The 13,408-nt window shown below is 46.3% G+C and overlaps 1 protein-coding gene across 13 annotated transcripts in view; it reads left to right on the top strand.

Moving 5' to 3' along the window:
* ARMC9 (armadillo repeat containing 9) overlaps nt 1-13,408 on the top strand; it is a 156,239-nt gene that overhangs the window by 122,737 nt on the left and 20,094 nt on the right. For 8 of the 13 annotated variants that reach the window (XM_068544238.1, XM_068544237.1, XM_068544236.1 and 5 more), the window contains 2 exons: nt 949-1,053; nt 11,846-11,961. In XM_068544238.1, coding sequence (XP_068400339.1) covers nt 949-1,053; nt 11,846-11,961 — 221 coding nt within the window. The remainder of the gene's footprint in view (nt 1-948; nt 1,054-11,845; nt 11,962-13,408) is intronic. The other 5 variants (XM_068544246.1, XM_068544248.1, XM_068544247.1 and 2 more) reach the window with 2 other exon arrangements.

Raw genomic sequence — 13,408 nt, 5'->3', positions numbered from 1 at the left:
GTAAGGGCAGCAGTCTCAGCGCCCTGATGCCCTTTCTGGTGTGGCTGTGGGTGGGATGACGGTGTTTTCTCCGGTGTTTGGTTAGTGTCTAAAAGTTCCATCATGCTGGGCTCCCCGTTTCGTGGTTCTTTGGCTAGACGGAGTAGGCTTTGGGGGACTTTTTTTGTCTTCACCATGCTTGTTTCTGGGTTGCTGGCTTCTTCAGCGCCAAGTCTGGAATCTCTAAGGCAAAAAGTAAACCCAGGGGACTCACCACCTTTTATTCCTTGTGTTTCAGGATACCCAGCCAGTCTGCCCCCTCCTCTCCATCTCTCAGGGTCTCATATTTATTTTGTACATAATGTCCAGTGTTTTTGGTTGTACTTAGGGGGAAGAACAGGGAAAAATATGTCCACTCCATCTTCCCAGAAGCAAAACAGTTCTTCTCTTTTTTGCTGAGTCTTCTTATTGACTGTAAACTGCGTAAGAAGAACAAGCCTATAATATACAGTTTTGTATCCTCTGTAAGGCCTGTGCACATGGAGGTGCTTAGTAGTTATTTGTAGACTGGCTGATTTGGCTGTTCACGTGGCACCTTGACCTCACAGAAAAAAACATTCTGAGAACTGTACCTAGGAGAGACCGTTCAACAGCATCTTGTCGAACCTCTTCCCACCTGTGGCTGCAGAAGTGTTCATTAGGCGCCCAGCTTCCTAAAGAGGTGGGTTGGCATTTTCCCTTTCATCTTCACGGAGGTTGAGAGCGGAGGTTGTGAGCGGAGGGCGTGAGCGGAGGTTGTGAGCGGAGGGCAGACGGCCCTGGAGAACCTTTGAAATGCAAACCCACTAGCCGCTGCTGTTGGGCTAAGGTCTTCCCATTTCATGAGGTGCCCACTTGGAGAGCCGCCCTCTGGGAACTTGCAGCGAGGGAGGGGTCCAGAGCACTCACCCCGTGTCTCCTTTGAAACAGGAGGACCATGACACTATGGAAGCTGATCTGGACAAAGATGAACTGATCCAGCCCCAGCTTGGAGAGCTCTCAGGCGAGAAGCTTCTGACCACGGAGTACTTGGGAGTAAGTACCGTGTGAAGGGGGTGGGGACCCCGAAATAGAAAGGAGAGATGGACCATTGATGGACTTAGCATTTGCAGTAACACATAAGGGTTTGGTTTGGTCTGTTATGATACTGAGTTTATGAGAAGATATGTGTTAGCCAGCTCGCTTCCAGGGGCCCTGAAGTGCACAGCGGCCCTAGTTACTATCCTAAACAGACCCGCTGGTGAACAGAAGGCGGTTAGGGTATACCTAAAAGGCACACTCCAGAGCCTTCGTAACATCTGAGGGTAAGCCCGTCCTTCGTAGTAATCATCTACCCGTCCCGCGTCTTGGTTTTCTTGTGCCTTATCTGGGAGAAGGGAAGACTGCTGCAGGTTTGTCAGTCGTCAGCACACAGGTGATGGCTGAAGCCATCCGAGCAGGTGAGGTCGCCCACTGAGGGAGGTGGAGGGTGGAGAGGGAGGGAGGGCGGGGCTGAGGGCAGGGGGCGAGCCAGCATGTCAGGCGCAGGAGAAGGAAGACGGGCCCCTGAGAAGGACAGAAAGTGAAGAGTCAGAGAGGCTTGCGGAGAACCAGGAGAAAGCAGTGCCACGGAAACCAGGAGGGAGGGGTGTTTCCGGATGGCCTGAGTGGTCAGGCAAAGCACCAAGAGGCCTGTGGAGTCACACGTCTGTGAGGGGCCATAATCTGAACTCCCCGACGACCCCGGCGCTCCAGGAACGCCTTGCTACCACCCACCAGCTAGATAGGGAAGGGTGTGAGTTGGGGGAGCTGCCGACTGGCTGGGAGAGGACGGCGGCGTCGGGGGCCCAGGTGTCTCGTGGAACCTTGATCAGAGAACACATGGGTGAGCAGGTGGGATGCTGCAGGGTAAGGTTTCTGAAGGGAGGAGCAGTTGCACAGGATGAGGCCAGTTCAGACTGAAGCCCCCTGACAGATGGCTGAGCACATAGGAGTGAAGGCCATTGGTATTAAAAGGAGCTCCTGGAATTTTGAAGCTGGTGGTTGACTGGGTCAGTTACATGGACCCTGAAATCTCGTCAGATTGGGCAGGTCGGTGTTGGAGCTGGGAGCCAGACTCTCCACAATTGAAGCAAAGACGGTGACTTGGGAAGGAAAAAGGTGGCGGGTGCAGGTGGCGTGAGCCTTTCCAGGGCAGGTGGAAGCAGAAAGCACCTGTCCATTCCCATTGCTGCCCCGTCCAGGCCCTCATCACCTCACCCTGGGCTCTGGTCTCCCTGGTCACCTGGGCCTGGTCTTCCTCATTGTTCAAGGAGTTTCCAGGGGCCCCAGGCTGGAGTCAGTATATGCTGGCAGAACTTGAAGTTGGAGGACAGCCAAGGGCCCAGTCATGGGGACGTTGTCGGTGAGGGTTTTGGAGTTTACTCTGCATGAGCTGGGAAGTTGTTGGAGGGTGCAGAGCAGGGGAGTACTCAGTTTGACTTACGTTTTACTATATTAACTTCTATTTTCACTCTGGCTGCTTTGTGGAGAATAGACCGTATGGGGCAAGAGTTAAAGAAGGGAAGTGACTTAGGAGGCTGGGTGACCACCAGCCCCCAGTCATGGACAAGTGCCTGAAGGCCCGCCATTGTCCCCAGAAACAACTCAGGGGTCAAAGGAACCTAACTGACTGCGGAGGCTCCATTACGTTAAGTCAAGTGGGGAGGTAGGTGCTTGAGAAGGGAGGGAAGTGAGGCCATCTGGGTTCCAAACTGCTGATGGAAGTCTTGAGCCCTGACTAGGCCTTTGCTTCCCTTTGGAAGAACACTGGATTTGTCAGGGAAGGACTGAGCTCCATTTGACAGGACGTGCATTTTTTTTTTCAATTTATTTATTTTTTATTTTATTTATTTGTGTCTGCGTTGGGTCTTCGTTGCTGCGTGCGGGCTTTCTCTAGTTGTGGCGAGCGGGGGCGACTCTTCGTTGTGGTGCGCGGGCTTCTCATTGTGGTGGCTTCTCTTGTTGCAGAGCACGGGCTCTAGGCGTGCGGGCTTCAGTAGTTGTGGCTCGTGGGCTCTAGAGCGCAGGCTCAGTAGTTGTGGCGCCCCGGCTTAGTTGCTCCGCGGCGTGTGGGATCTTCCCAGACCAGGGCTCAAACCCGTGTCCGCTGCACTGGCAGGCAGATTCTTAACCACTGCGCCACCAGCGAAGCCCTGGACGTGCATTTTTAAAAACAAGATTCTCATGCTTCATGGGCAGGTGGTGAGGAAAACAGAAGGCAAGTTGGCGGGGCTTCTCTGGAGGGTGGTGGCAAAGCTGTCGAGAACTCAGCCCTGAGATGCTGGGACTTTCCCACAGACACCACTGCACAAGCACGCGAGGGTCAGCAAGGATGTTCAGACAGAAACCCCAGTACGGCCCCTCCGCTAAATAGCTTTTAGCACCTCTGCACAGTGAAGTGCCGCGGGTGAGATCTTATGTTGATATGGTGAAGATTTTTAACAGCAACAACGAAAACAAGACGCTGAACATGCTGGAACTACCACTTTAATCTTGCAGGTTGGTGAGGCACAAAGGGACAGAGCTTTCAAATCAACCAATAATCCAGCTTAATGGTGTCATTTTACCATAGCCTGCAGTTCTAAATCTCCTTAATGCACAGGTATTGTTCTTTTACCAGAAGGAAGTATTTAGAAAAGTTCTACACATGCTTGTTTATCTCATTGGTGTCAGTTACTTTTCGGTGGCAATGTGAGTGGTAAGAATGAAGTACAGAAAGAATTCGTTATAGGGATGTGAAGACCAAGGTTATTAGTTTCCTAGGGCTGCAATAACAAATTACCATAAACTGGACGGCTTAAAACCACAGAAATGTATTCTTTCACCGTTCTGGAGGCCAGAAGTCCACAATCAAGTTATCAGCACAACCGCACTCCCTCCGAAGGCTCTAGGGGAGAATCTTTCTTGGTCTTGCACCTTCTGGCGTCTCCAGACCCTCCTGGGCTTGTGGCTGTGGAGCTCCGGACTCTGCCTCCTTCTCCAGTGACTTTCTCCTCTTCTCTTTGTGTTCTCTTGTCTCTTATGACACTCTTCACTGGATTTAGGATAATCTAGGATGATCTCTTCATGTCAAGATCCCTAATGTAACTACATCTGCAAAGACTGTTTATCCAAATCAGGCCACGTTCACAGGTTCCCGGGGTTAGTACATGGACAGATCTGTTGGGGGCCACCATTCGACCCACTAGACCAGGTCACCAAAGGATCTCATGTGGAAACACTTTAAAGTTTTATTAGAAAACTTACTGTTGAGCAGTAATCACTGAGGTTATAGGTACACTCCCCATTTTGCTGTCCTTGTTCATTAGACTCCTCAGCTGCCCTCAGTCACCCAGTCTTTTTTTTTTTTTTTTTTAAATTAATTAATTAATTTTATTTTTGGCTGCGTTGGGTCTTTGTTGCTTTGCTCGGGCTTTCTCTAGTTGCGGCGAGCAGGGGCTACTCTTCATTGCGGTGCGTGGGCTTCTCATTGCGGTGGCTTCTCTTGTTGCAGAGCATGGGCTCTAGGCGGGCTAGGTGGTCTCAGTAGTTGTGGCGCACGGGCTTAGTTGCTCCGCGGCATGTGGGATCTTCCCGGACCAGGGATCGAACCCGTGTCCCCTGCATTGGCACACGGATTCTTAACCACTGCACCACCAGGGAAGCCCAGTCACCCAGTCTTGATTTGAAATTGACAGCCGGCCAGCGCTATGAGCTCACCTCACCTGCCCACCTTTGGCTCTGGTGGTTCACACGGGGGTTGTGCACTCATACCTGCTAACTGCTTGTGTCAAACGAGGGAACCTGCCAGAGATAGAAGGCGTTGCATTTCACTAGGGAATGGGCACCCCAAAAATCACAATTCACGCCTCCCATTCTGATGTACTAGGTAGATTGTAGATTTTTCAAGATCAGTGGAAAGCTGTTGACTTTTAGAAACTTGTATTCAAAAATTTTTCATTGAACCTGTGCCATTTGCCTAACACACAGCAGAATGCTGGCAAAGTTTCTCAAGCTGTGATCTTCCAAAAGTTTACAGAAGATGACACAGAGCAGATAAAACTATGCTGTTGATGAGGGATGGAGGGTCAGGGGGTTGACGGGTATCATCCTGTGATGTCAGAGCTGGCCATTGAAGGTGGGTTAAAATAGAGTCTAGGCCCCAGCCCTGACCTCCTTACCATAATCCCAGGAGCGGTTATTGTACACACCAGTGATTTAAAAACTATAATACTAGTTAGGGCGTGAGGGGGGAGGTGCAGTGAGGGCAGCCTGCCAGGGTGTCGAGGGGATGGAAGGGAGACCTTCCCAGGATGCCTGGACCCATGGCTCCCCGCTTGCTGGGCATTGACGGCCACCCTGCGCCCTGCAAGGCCACACTCGCTGCCTGTCCTCACCCCGCCAAGTTCAAGCAGATGGCGCCTGCGCACCGCAGAGCCCGGGCCATGAAGAAGCTGACGACCACAGGGAGCTCAGGGAAAGCTTGGGCAGAACAAGCCGCTTTTCCTGGCCTTGCCTGAGAGCGGTGGTGGTCACATCAAATGTATCCGTTCACTCATAATTCTGGTGAAAAACAGCACCCTTTTGTGTTTCTTCTTCAGGCCGTGATCAGCAGCAGGTCAAGATTGATGACTTGCCAACTTCTTGCTTGGTTATTTCTAAATTTTTTAGAATCGTCCATATTATGCCGAATAATCACTTAGTTCTTCCTAAAAAGAGTGCCCTGACTTAAATATCTTCAATACCCTGGGTAAAGGAGTGTAGATATTTATCATAGGATCTCAGTTTTTTTGTTTTTATTTTGAAGTTTAAACTTATTGTTCAGTTACCTTTCACAACAGTCATAGGCGTGCCTTAAATCAGTTGGGCTCACGTCCTGGGCCAAGTCCTGTGCTGATTGCTTCACATATCTGATTCCATTTATTTAATCCTCCCAACAAAGGATGGGGTAAATTCTGCTCATATTGCGTGTCATGGATGAGGAAGCTAAGGCTGAGAGGGCTGAGGAGCATTCTCAGGTGTTATCTGAGCCTGCTTGCTCTTTACCACTAAGGTCTGCTGCCTTCCGGGAGAACTGTTGATTTTCCAGTGAATTCTGTTCCGTATTTGAAAGTTTAGAGTCTCCAACTGTGTGAAATATTCAAAATTACTATATGGTCTAATCTTTAAGCATAGACTCAGTTTGGAGGGGGAATGCCTGGTGTCAATGCTAATCACTCCCTTTCCACACTTTCGTTTCTGCCAAGTTGGTTTAGAGATCTCCTAAAGAGCTGGTTAAAGCAGGGGTCCTGGCCCAACCTCCAGACAGTCTGAGTGTGTGGACCTGGCCCCAGGAATCTGCATCTTTATTACACCCCTCAGTGGTTCTAAAGGCAGCATCTGGGCCATGGAAACATTGCCACGTGGGCAGACCTCAAGGTTAACGGGGCCTCAGCACGGGAAGTGGGTGCAGCTGGCCAGGGGGCAGGGCCAGCCCGCCGGAGACAGGGAAGAAGTTTGGACGCCTGAAGCTGACCCTGTTTTACTCGCAGTGAAAACCAAAACCAGAGAAGGAAGGGCCTCAGTTTCCAATTTTTCCTTTTTTTTTTTTTTTCAAATTTGTCTCCACTTTGGGGTTTTTTTCTAATCACTTTTCAACCAATTATTCTTGCTCTGCCGGACTCTGATGATTGAAAAGTCACTTGGAACTAACTAAAAAGTCCATATTCCTATGTGTGAAAACACAACCAAACAAGCAGGGGGAAGAATCCCCAACCCCCAAAGATTCCAAATCCTTTTCTTTTTCAGTTTGTTTCTGGGATTCTTTTTTCCGATTGCAAAAGAAATACATGCTTATTACTGAAAAGTCAAAAGTAAGCACAGCATAAACAACCACCGTAATAATTCTGTCCACCCAGAGGTAACCACTGTTCCCTCTATTTTCCTTTCATTTATCTCTGTATCTCATCTTTCCTTTGTCAGTTGGTATTGAGCTCATCTGCAAGTAGCAGGGAATCCAGCCTTATCAGACCCTAGGCTCGTCTCTTGCCTTCTTTCACCCAGCCCGTCAAAAGGGAAGATCCAGGTTTTGTGGGCCCTCCAGTTTACCGGGTTTTGCAGGCCTTCTTTAAAACAACGGAATACAAGGTTTAGGTATAAAAGTGAATACGTAGAATGAGACTAAGAAAAATAAATCACAGTCAAATTCAAATTTTAAGAACTGACAGATCGATAACCAATAAGGACCTACTGTATAACACAGGGAACTATACTCAATATCTTGTAATAACCTATAATGGAAAAGAATCTGAAAAAGAATAGATATATGTATAACTGAATCACTTCGCTGTGCACCTGAAACTAACACAACATGGTAAATCAACTATAGTTCAATTTTTTTTTTAAAAAAAGGTAAAGGGAAAAAAGAAAGAACTGACGGGTATCACAAACAGAAAAATAACGTTTTATTGACTAGCTGCTTGCCACGTGCTTCATAGTTTTCTTTCCGGATATTTTTTGTTTTATACTCTTTGATTGCCTCTACATATGTGACAACGAGTTTGTAATATTTTCTACAGAGAAAGAAAAGAAAATTAGTCCTTCCTGTAATGTATTTGACCAGCTTTGTTTCTTATTATTGATAGATTTGAAAATGTTCTTTTGGCCTCACATTTAGCTTTATGGTAATGCTGTGTAAATTTTTAGGATTGTTGTTAAATTTGAGAAAACCATCCTCAAACTTCTTTCATAAAGAAACTGGAAGATTTGGGGGCATTTCAAGTTTTCTTGTGCACTGACTCTTCATAAATTCTCTGATGATGTGTGGAATTCCTAGAAGCCACTTCCACACCAGGGCAGCTAGAGATGGTTTGGCTATGCACAGAAGTGACTGGGAATCATATTTCCCACTAGACTCAAATTAAAGGTAACCTGGATTCACCGTCCTTTTAGCTAAGTTCTAATTTGACTTTGGCCATTCCAACACCGTGAGGGGGAGTATGGCAAGGGAAGTGAGAGTAGAAAGAAACAGCAGTTTTAAGTGACTGCAATTGAAACATGCTACTTCTGCAAATTTTACAAAAACCATATGAGCACATTGCCGGGGCTGTTTCCGGGGCTGTGAAGCTTTGGTTTCATTAGCTCCACGGGAGCTCTGCCTGGTGCATTGGCCCTTCATTCACATGCTTGTTGCCTCTTGGTCATAAGACGATGGATGCAGCTCCTGGCACAAATCATGATAAAGTCAGGAGGAAGTCAAGCGTGCAGGCCAGCCAAATCCACCCCCTCTACAGTGCTTTTCCCAAAGCTACTTCTGGCGTCCCCCGCTTACTTCTTTTTTTTTTTTTTTTTTAATTGGAGTATAATTGCTTTACAGTGGTGTGTTAGTTTCTGCTTTATAACAAAGTGAATCAGCTATACATATACGTATATCACCATATCTCCTCCCTCTTGCGTCTTCCTCCCACCCTCCCTCCCCACTTACTTCTTACTGGTCAGAACTGGGCCACATGGCCCCTAGCTGCAAGAGAGTCTGGAAAGGTGTTTTTAAGTAGACGCATTTCTGGGCCCACAAAATCAGAGGGCTCTTGGTCAAGAAAGAGGGAATGAGTATTAGGTGGCCAGCTAGCAGTGTCTCCTTCAGCTTCCAGGTTGTTTTCCATGTGTATAGATGGACATATTGTGTGCCTGTATTTTCTTACAAAACTTCATACTGCTCTATAGCATGTCATAATTGCTTAGATTCACCAATACTCAAAAACTAGTAAATGGGAAATTCTTTACCTAAATTGACATGTTGACCATCTTTTACTACAGAATAAATTACGTTCAGCTAAATCATATGCTGCATTTTTTTCTAATTGTGGTTAAGCATGCTGTATTTTTTTAGTAGCAGGACCTTTTTTCAAACAGCATCTCCATCCGTAACACAGATGGAAGCTGAGTTCCTTTGATGAGTAGGGTGGTTGTCAGGAACCCTTCCTCTTCTCTACCAACAACCCCTGAAGCATTTCTGTGGAAATAGCACGTTGTTGGTAGATACACTTTAAGAACTTTCCAGCCCAAAAAGCCTCCTTTGCAAAGTGAGGTGCCCAGAGAGGGCCCTGGAGCCCTTGTGGACCCCTCCGTGGCTCCCCACATGCACAGTGGTTTGTGAGGTGAACAGGAAACAAGCCCTCTGGAAAGAGCTGCTCTGAGACACCGAGCGCCTAACACAGTCATTCTGGGCCCTCACACCAACCCTGTTCACCTGAGACCTTTCCTCAGGCCTTCTGACGACACACCGGATGGTTCTGCCCACAGGCCTGACCCAGTTTCCTCATCCACTGGAGAGGACAAATACCACCCACCTTAGATTGTTTCTTAGGCCTGTGAAGTTTCAGGGAGATGGTGTGGCTGACAGGGTTTTCCAAAGGCTGAAACACTCTCAAATATGTGCTGTGTTCTCTCTCCTCTAGGAAGGAGTTGGGAGGGACCGTGGAACAGGGAGGAGGCAGGGGGCGTGGGGGGCTAGCAACCCACACACTCGCTGTCTCCCTCTCCAGCGCTTAAGACTGAGCCTTCCTATCCCAGCCCTCTGTGGAAGGACCCGGGTGTCTGACTGGCATAATGGAGGGGGAAAGAGAAGCCCCGGGTGGTCCTAAGGTACTGCTGAATATTGGCCTGAAGGAACCTGCTCTGGTCATGGGGGCGGACATGTGAATTTGACCCTAGGTACTAGACGGGGACAGCGGGACAGAAGGGAAGTCGGGGGAGAAGCAGACAGCAGTATTAAGTGATGGCAGTTAAAATAGCCTTCTTTTGCAAATTTCACAAGAGATATTAAGAGAGGTGAAACTGCATATTCGTTCTTATTTGGGAAGCTTAATTATGTTCCATTTCCTCCAAGAGGGTAGGGGCCTCCCCCCTCCTCTCTCCTGCCTTTCTCCCCTTCACACCCCCTTCCCTCTCCCCCAACCCGCTCACCAAGCCCTCCAGCTGGTAGCTGTCCCCCGCAGCACAGGTGAGGCCTAGCGATGCTCTCCCAGAGGAAATGGGCCTTTTTTTTTCTCCTTCCTACCTCAAATACTAGATAAACCCAAATAACTTTTAAGTAAAATCAGGAAATCAAAGACGTAATTCCAATTAAAAATTTTTCTTTAACTTTTTATTTGGAAATAATTACAGATTCACGGGAAGTTGAAAAAGTAGTACAGAGAGGTCCCGTGAACCCTTCACCTGGCGTCCCCAGTGGTGGCTGTAGCATGTATTGAACCAGGAGATTGATGTTGGTACAATCCACAGACTTCATTCAGATTTCACCAATTTTACAGTGATTTCTTTTTTAAACAGTTTTTCTTAATTATTAACATAATATAACCATATTACAAAAAACTCGGAAAATAGAGAGGAAAAAAATTATTCTTGGTTCACTGTCCTATGTAGCCACTATAATCATTTTAGTGTTCATTTCCTTCCAGTCTTTTTGTGTACTTTTAGCATAATGGAAAGCATCATTTATGTACAATATTATAACCTGACTTAACAATGTTTTAAATAAACATTTTTCTTCATAACCTAGTCTTTATCATTGTACATGGCCATGTAATATTTCAAATGAATATGCCATATTTTACTTAATTATTCCCCTATTACTAGAGAGTTAGATTGTTCCAGTTTTACTGTGTAATGATTTTGTAACATACAGCTTTATTTAACATCTTCCATATTTTGGATTCTTTCTCTAGGGTTTAACACCCAAGGATATGAACACTTTAATGACTCTTGATATAAAATGCCAAATTATTTTCCAAAAGAGCTGTCTCAAATTTCCATGCCAGTGACATTTTAAACTATTGTCAGAAGTGGATGGGGTCGTTTCTTTAATTGTCACTCATTTAATAATTGGAGAATGATACATTTTTTGTAAAGCTGTAGTTTCTAGTTACTTATAAAATTGATAATTTTTTCTTCTCTTTACTGGTGATTCTTTTTATTTTGTGACTTGGCTGTTTGAATTCTTTGCCCAGTGTTTTACTTACTGATTTGTAAGAACTCTTTATCTAATGAAAATCTTAAGCTTTCATCTGTTAAACGTGCTGCAAATATTTCTTCCCAGTTCATTGTTTACCTGTTAATTTGGTTTATCATTAAATTACTGTGTATGTGGAAATGTTAATTTTTTTTTTTAAGTTAGCGACTATGCAAATATCCATTAAAGGGGAATTTTTTTTTTTTTTTTTTTTTTTAATGGCTGTGTTGGGTCTTCGTTTCTGTGCGAGGGCTTTCTCTAGTTGCGGCAAGTGGGGGCCACCCTTCATCGCGGTGCGCGGGCCTCTCACTATCGCGGCCTCTGTTATTGCGGAGCACAGGCTCCAGACGCGCAGGCTCAGCAGCTGTGGCTCACGGGCCCAGCTGCTCCGCGGCATGTGGGATCCTCCCAGACCAGGGCTCGAACCCGTGTCCCCTGCATTGGCAGGCAGACTCTCAACCACTGCGCCACCAGGGAAGCCCGAAATGTTAATTTTTTATGAAACCAAATCTGTCCGTCTTTTTTCCCTTCTTACTTTCAAAGGTCAGTCCTCTCCAGAGATGTGATAAGTTACTATATCCAATTGTTTTCTTCTCCTTTTTCCGTGGTTTGATTTTGTTTTTTTAATTTATACTGCTAAATGGTATAAATGAAATGAAAACCTAAGCAGATTTTCCCCGAAATTTTCTGTTTAGCTGAATGATCCGTGTCATGATCCTTCCTCACTTATTTGCAAATCCTCTTATTACTATAGATTATTAAATGTAGTGAGTTAGAACGTCTAGGTCAGCTCTCACCTGGATGATTTCTCCAGCCCTGTTTCCTCTTTGCTTCCACCAGATCATGACCAACACGGGGAAGGCGAGGCGGAAGGGGGCGGCCGGCGTGCAGTGGGGCGGCCCCGAGCCCCTGCGCCGGCCCGTCACTCCCGGCGGCCCCAGGACCGGGTACCCAGCGTAAGTCCGGGTACTAAAGGAGGCAGGGATTTACTTTCTTAAGCTTTGTTTTGATTAACTGCAGTGTAAGATGTACGTATTTTAAAAATTCAAAATAAAATTTCATATCGAAAAGCATTTATCTCTTTATTATTTATCTTTTGGGGATTTTTTTGAAAGGAAAGAGGTTGAGTCTCCCTCTTCCCACCCCCACCCCCCCCCGTGTCTCTCAGGGTCTCCAAGCCACTTACAGCCTTTATCCAGGAGAAGGCTGGTGTTGACCAATGTGATTCTGAAGGAAAGGACCAAAAGGAGTAGTGGGTCTACCCAGAAAGGAATCTTGTTCTTTTCTGCAGCCTCTCACCGTAGCACCAGGCCCTTTGTTGGGAGGGAGTGTCACAGTTTAAGATGCCGTCAGCTTATTTCTAGATGACTCTATAAGGCACCGATATGCATTTTTGGCTGCCAAGCCTTATTCATTCTTCATAGCCTTGCTCCTACCCTGTTTATATAAACAAAACTAGTCTGGTTATCCAGAGCCTCTGGTCTCCCTGGGGACCTGAGGACCTGACCCCTGGGGGCTCTGGGGGAGCCCCAAGCCAGGCCGTCCAGCTTGGTCAGGGCGAAGCCTCTTCCGTGGTCTGGGTGGCCTCTTCTCCTGTCTGGAGAGAAACAGGTGCAAATAAGGGGATTATAGAGAGCAGGCGAAAAACCTACATTTATTCATACAACAAATAGTGGCCGTAAGAGATTTCAAATGAATATGACATATTTTACTTAGCTATCCCCTACAGCTGGGCGGTTTGCTTATTTCCAGGTTTGCTCTAGAGTAATCTGTAATGAACAACCCGGCACCGGGGATACAGCAACAAACAAAACACAGAAATGCCTGCCCTTGTAGATCTCTGTGCGTGGACGCGGAGCACTCTGGAGCCCCCGCACCTGCTCTGGTGGAGTTTGGTTGCCCATCCAGGACCTGACCTGTAACTATTTCAGGGCCCATGCTGTGGATGGTGCTCTGAGATCGGTTTGATTTGACTTCAAAACTAGTTATCATGTGCTTCATATTTCAAGGTTTTTATTTTTAATTATTAATGTATAAACTAATATCATGCCTTTTTCTCTTAAACCTACAACCAGTATTTTTTAACCTACAGAAAAGTTGGAAGAATTATTACAATGAAGAGCTTCCAGCTGTTAGCGTTCTGCCACATTTGCGCTCTCTTGCTCTCTCTCTCTCTGTCTGTGCATAATATATAATTTACACAAATACATATTTTTTTGCTGAACTGTTTGAAAGAAGGTAGCATAGTTTCAGCACACATCTCCTAAGAATAAGAACATCCTTTTACTTAACCACATTATCACACCTGAGAAAGTTAACATTAATTTAATAATATAGCATATAAATATTCCCTAATCGTCCCCAAAATGTCATTTATATCTGAGGGGTTTTGTGTACATTTTT

The sequence above is a fragment of the Eschrichtius robustus genome, chromosome 5 (assembly GCF_028021215.1).
Source record: "Eschrichtius robustus isolate mEscRob2 chromosome 5, mEscRob2.pri, whole genome shotgun sequence".
In the NCBI taxonomy this organism is placed as follows: Eukaryota; Metazoa; Chordata; class Mammalia; order Artiodactyla; family Eschrichtiidae; genus Eschrichtius; species Eschrichtius robustus.
This window is presented reverse-complemented; position numbering and strand designations above follow the sequence as displayed.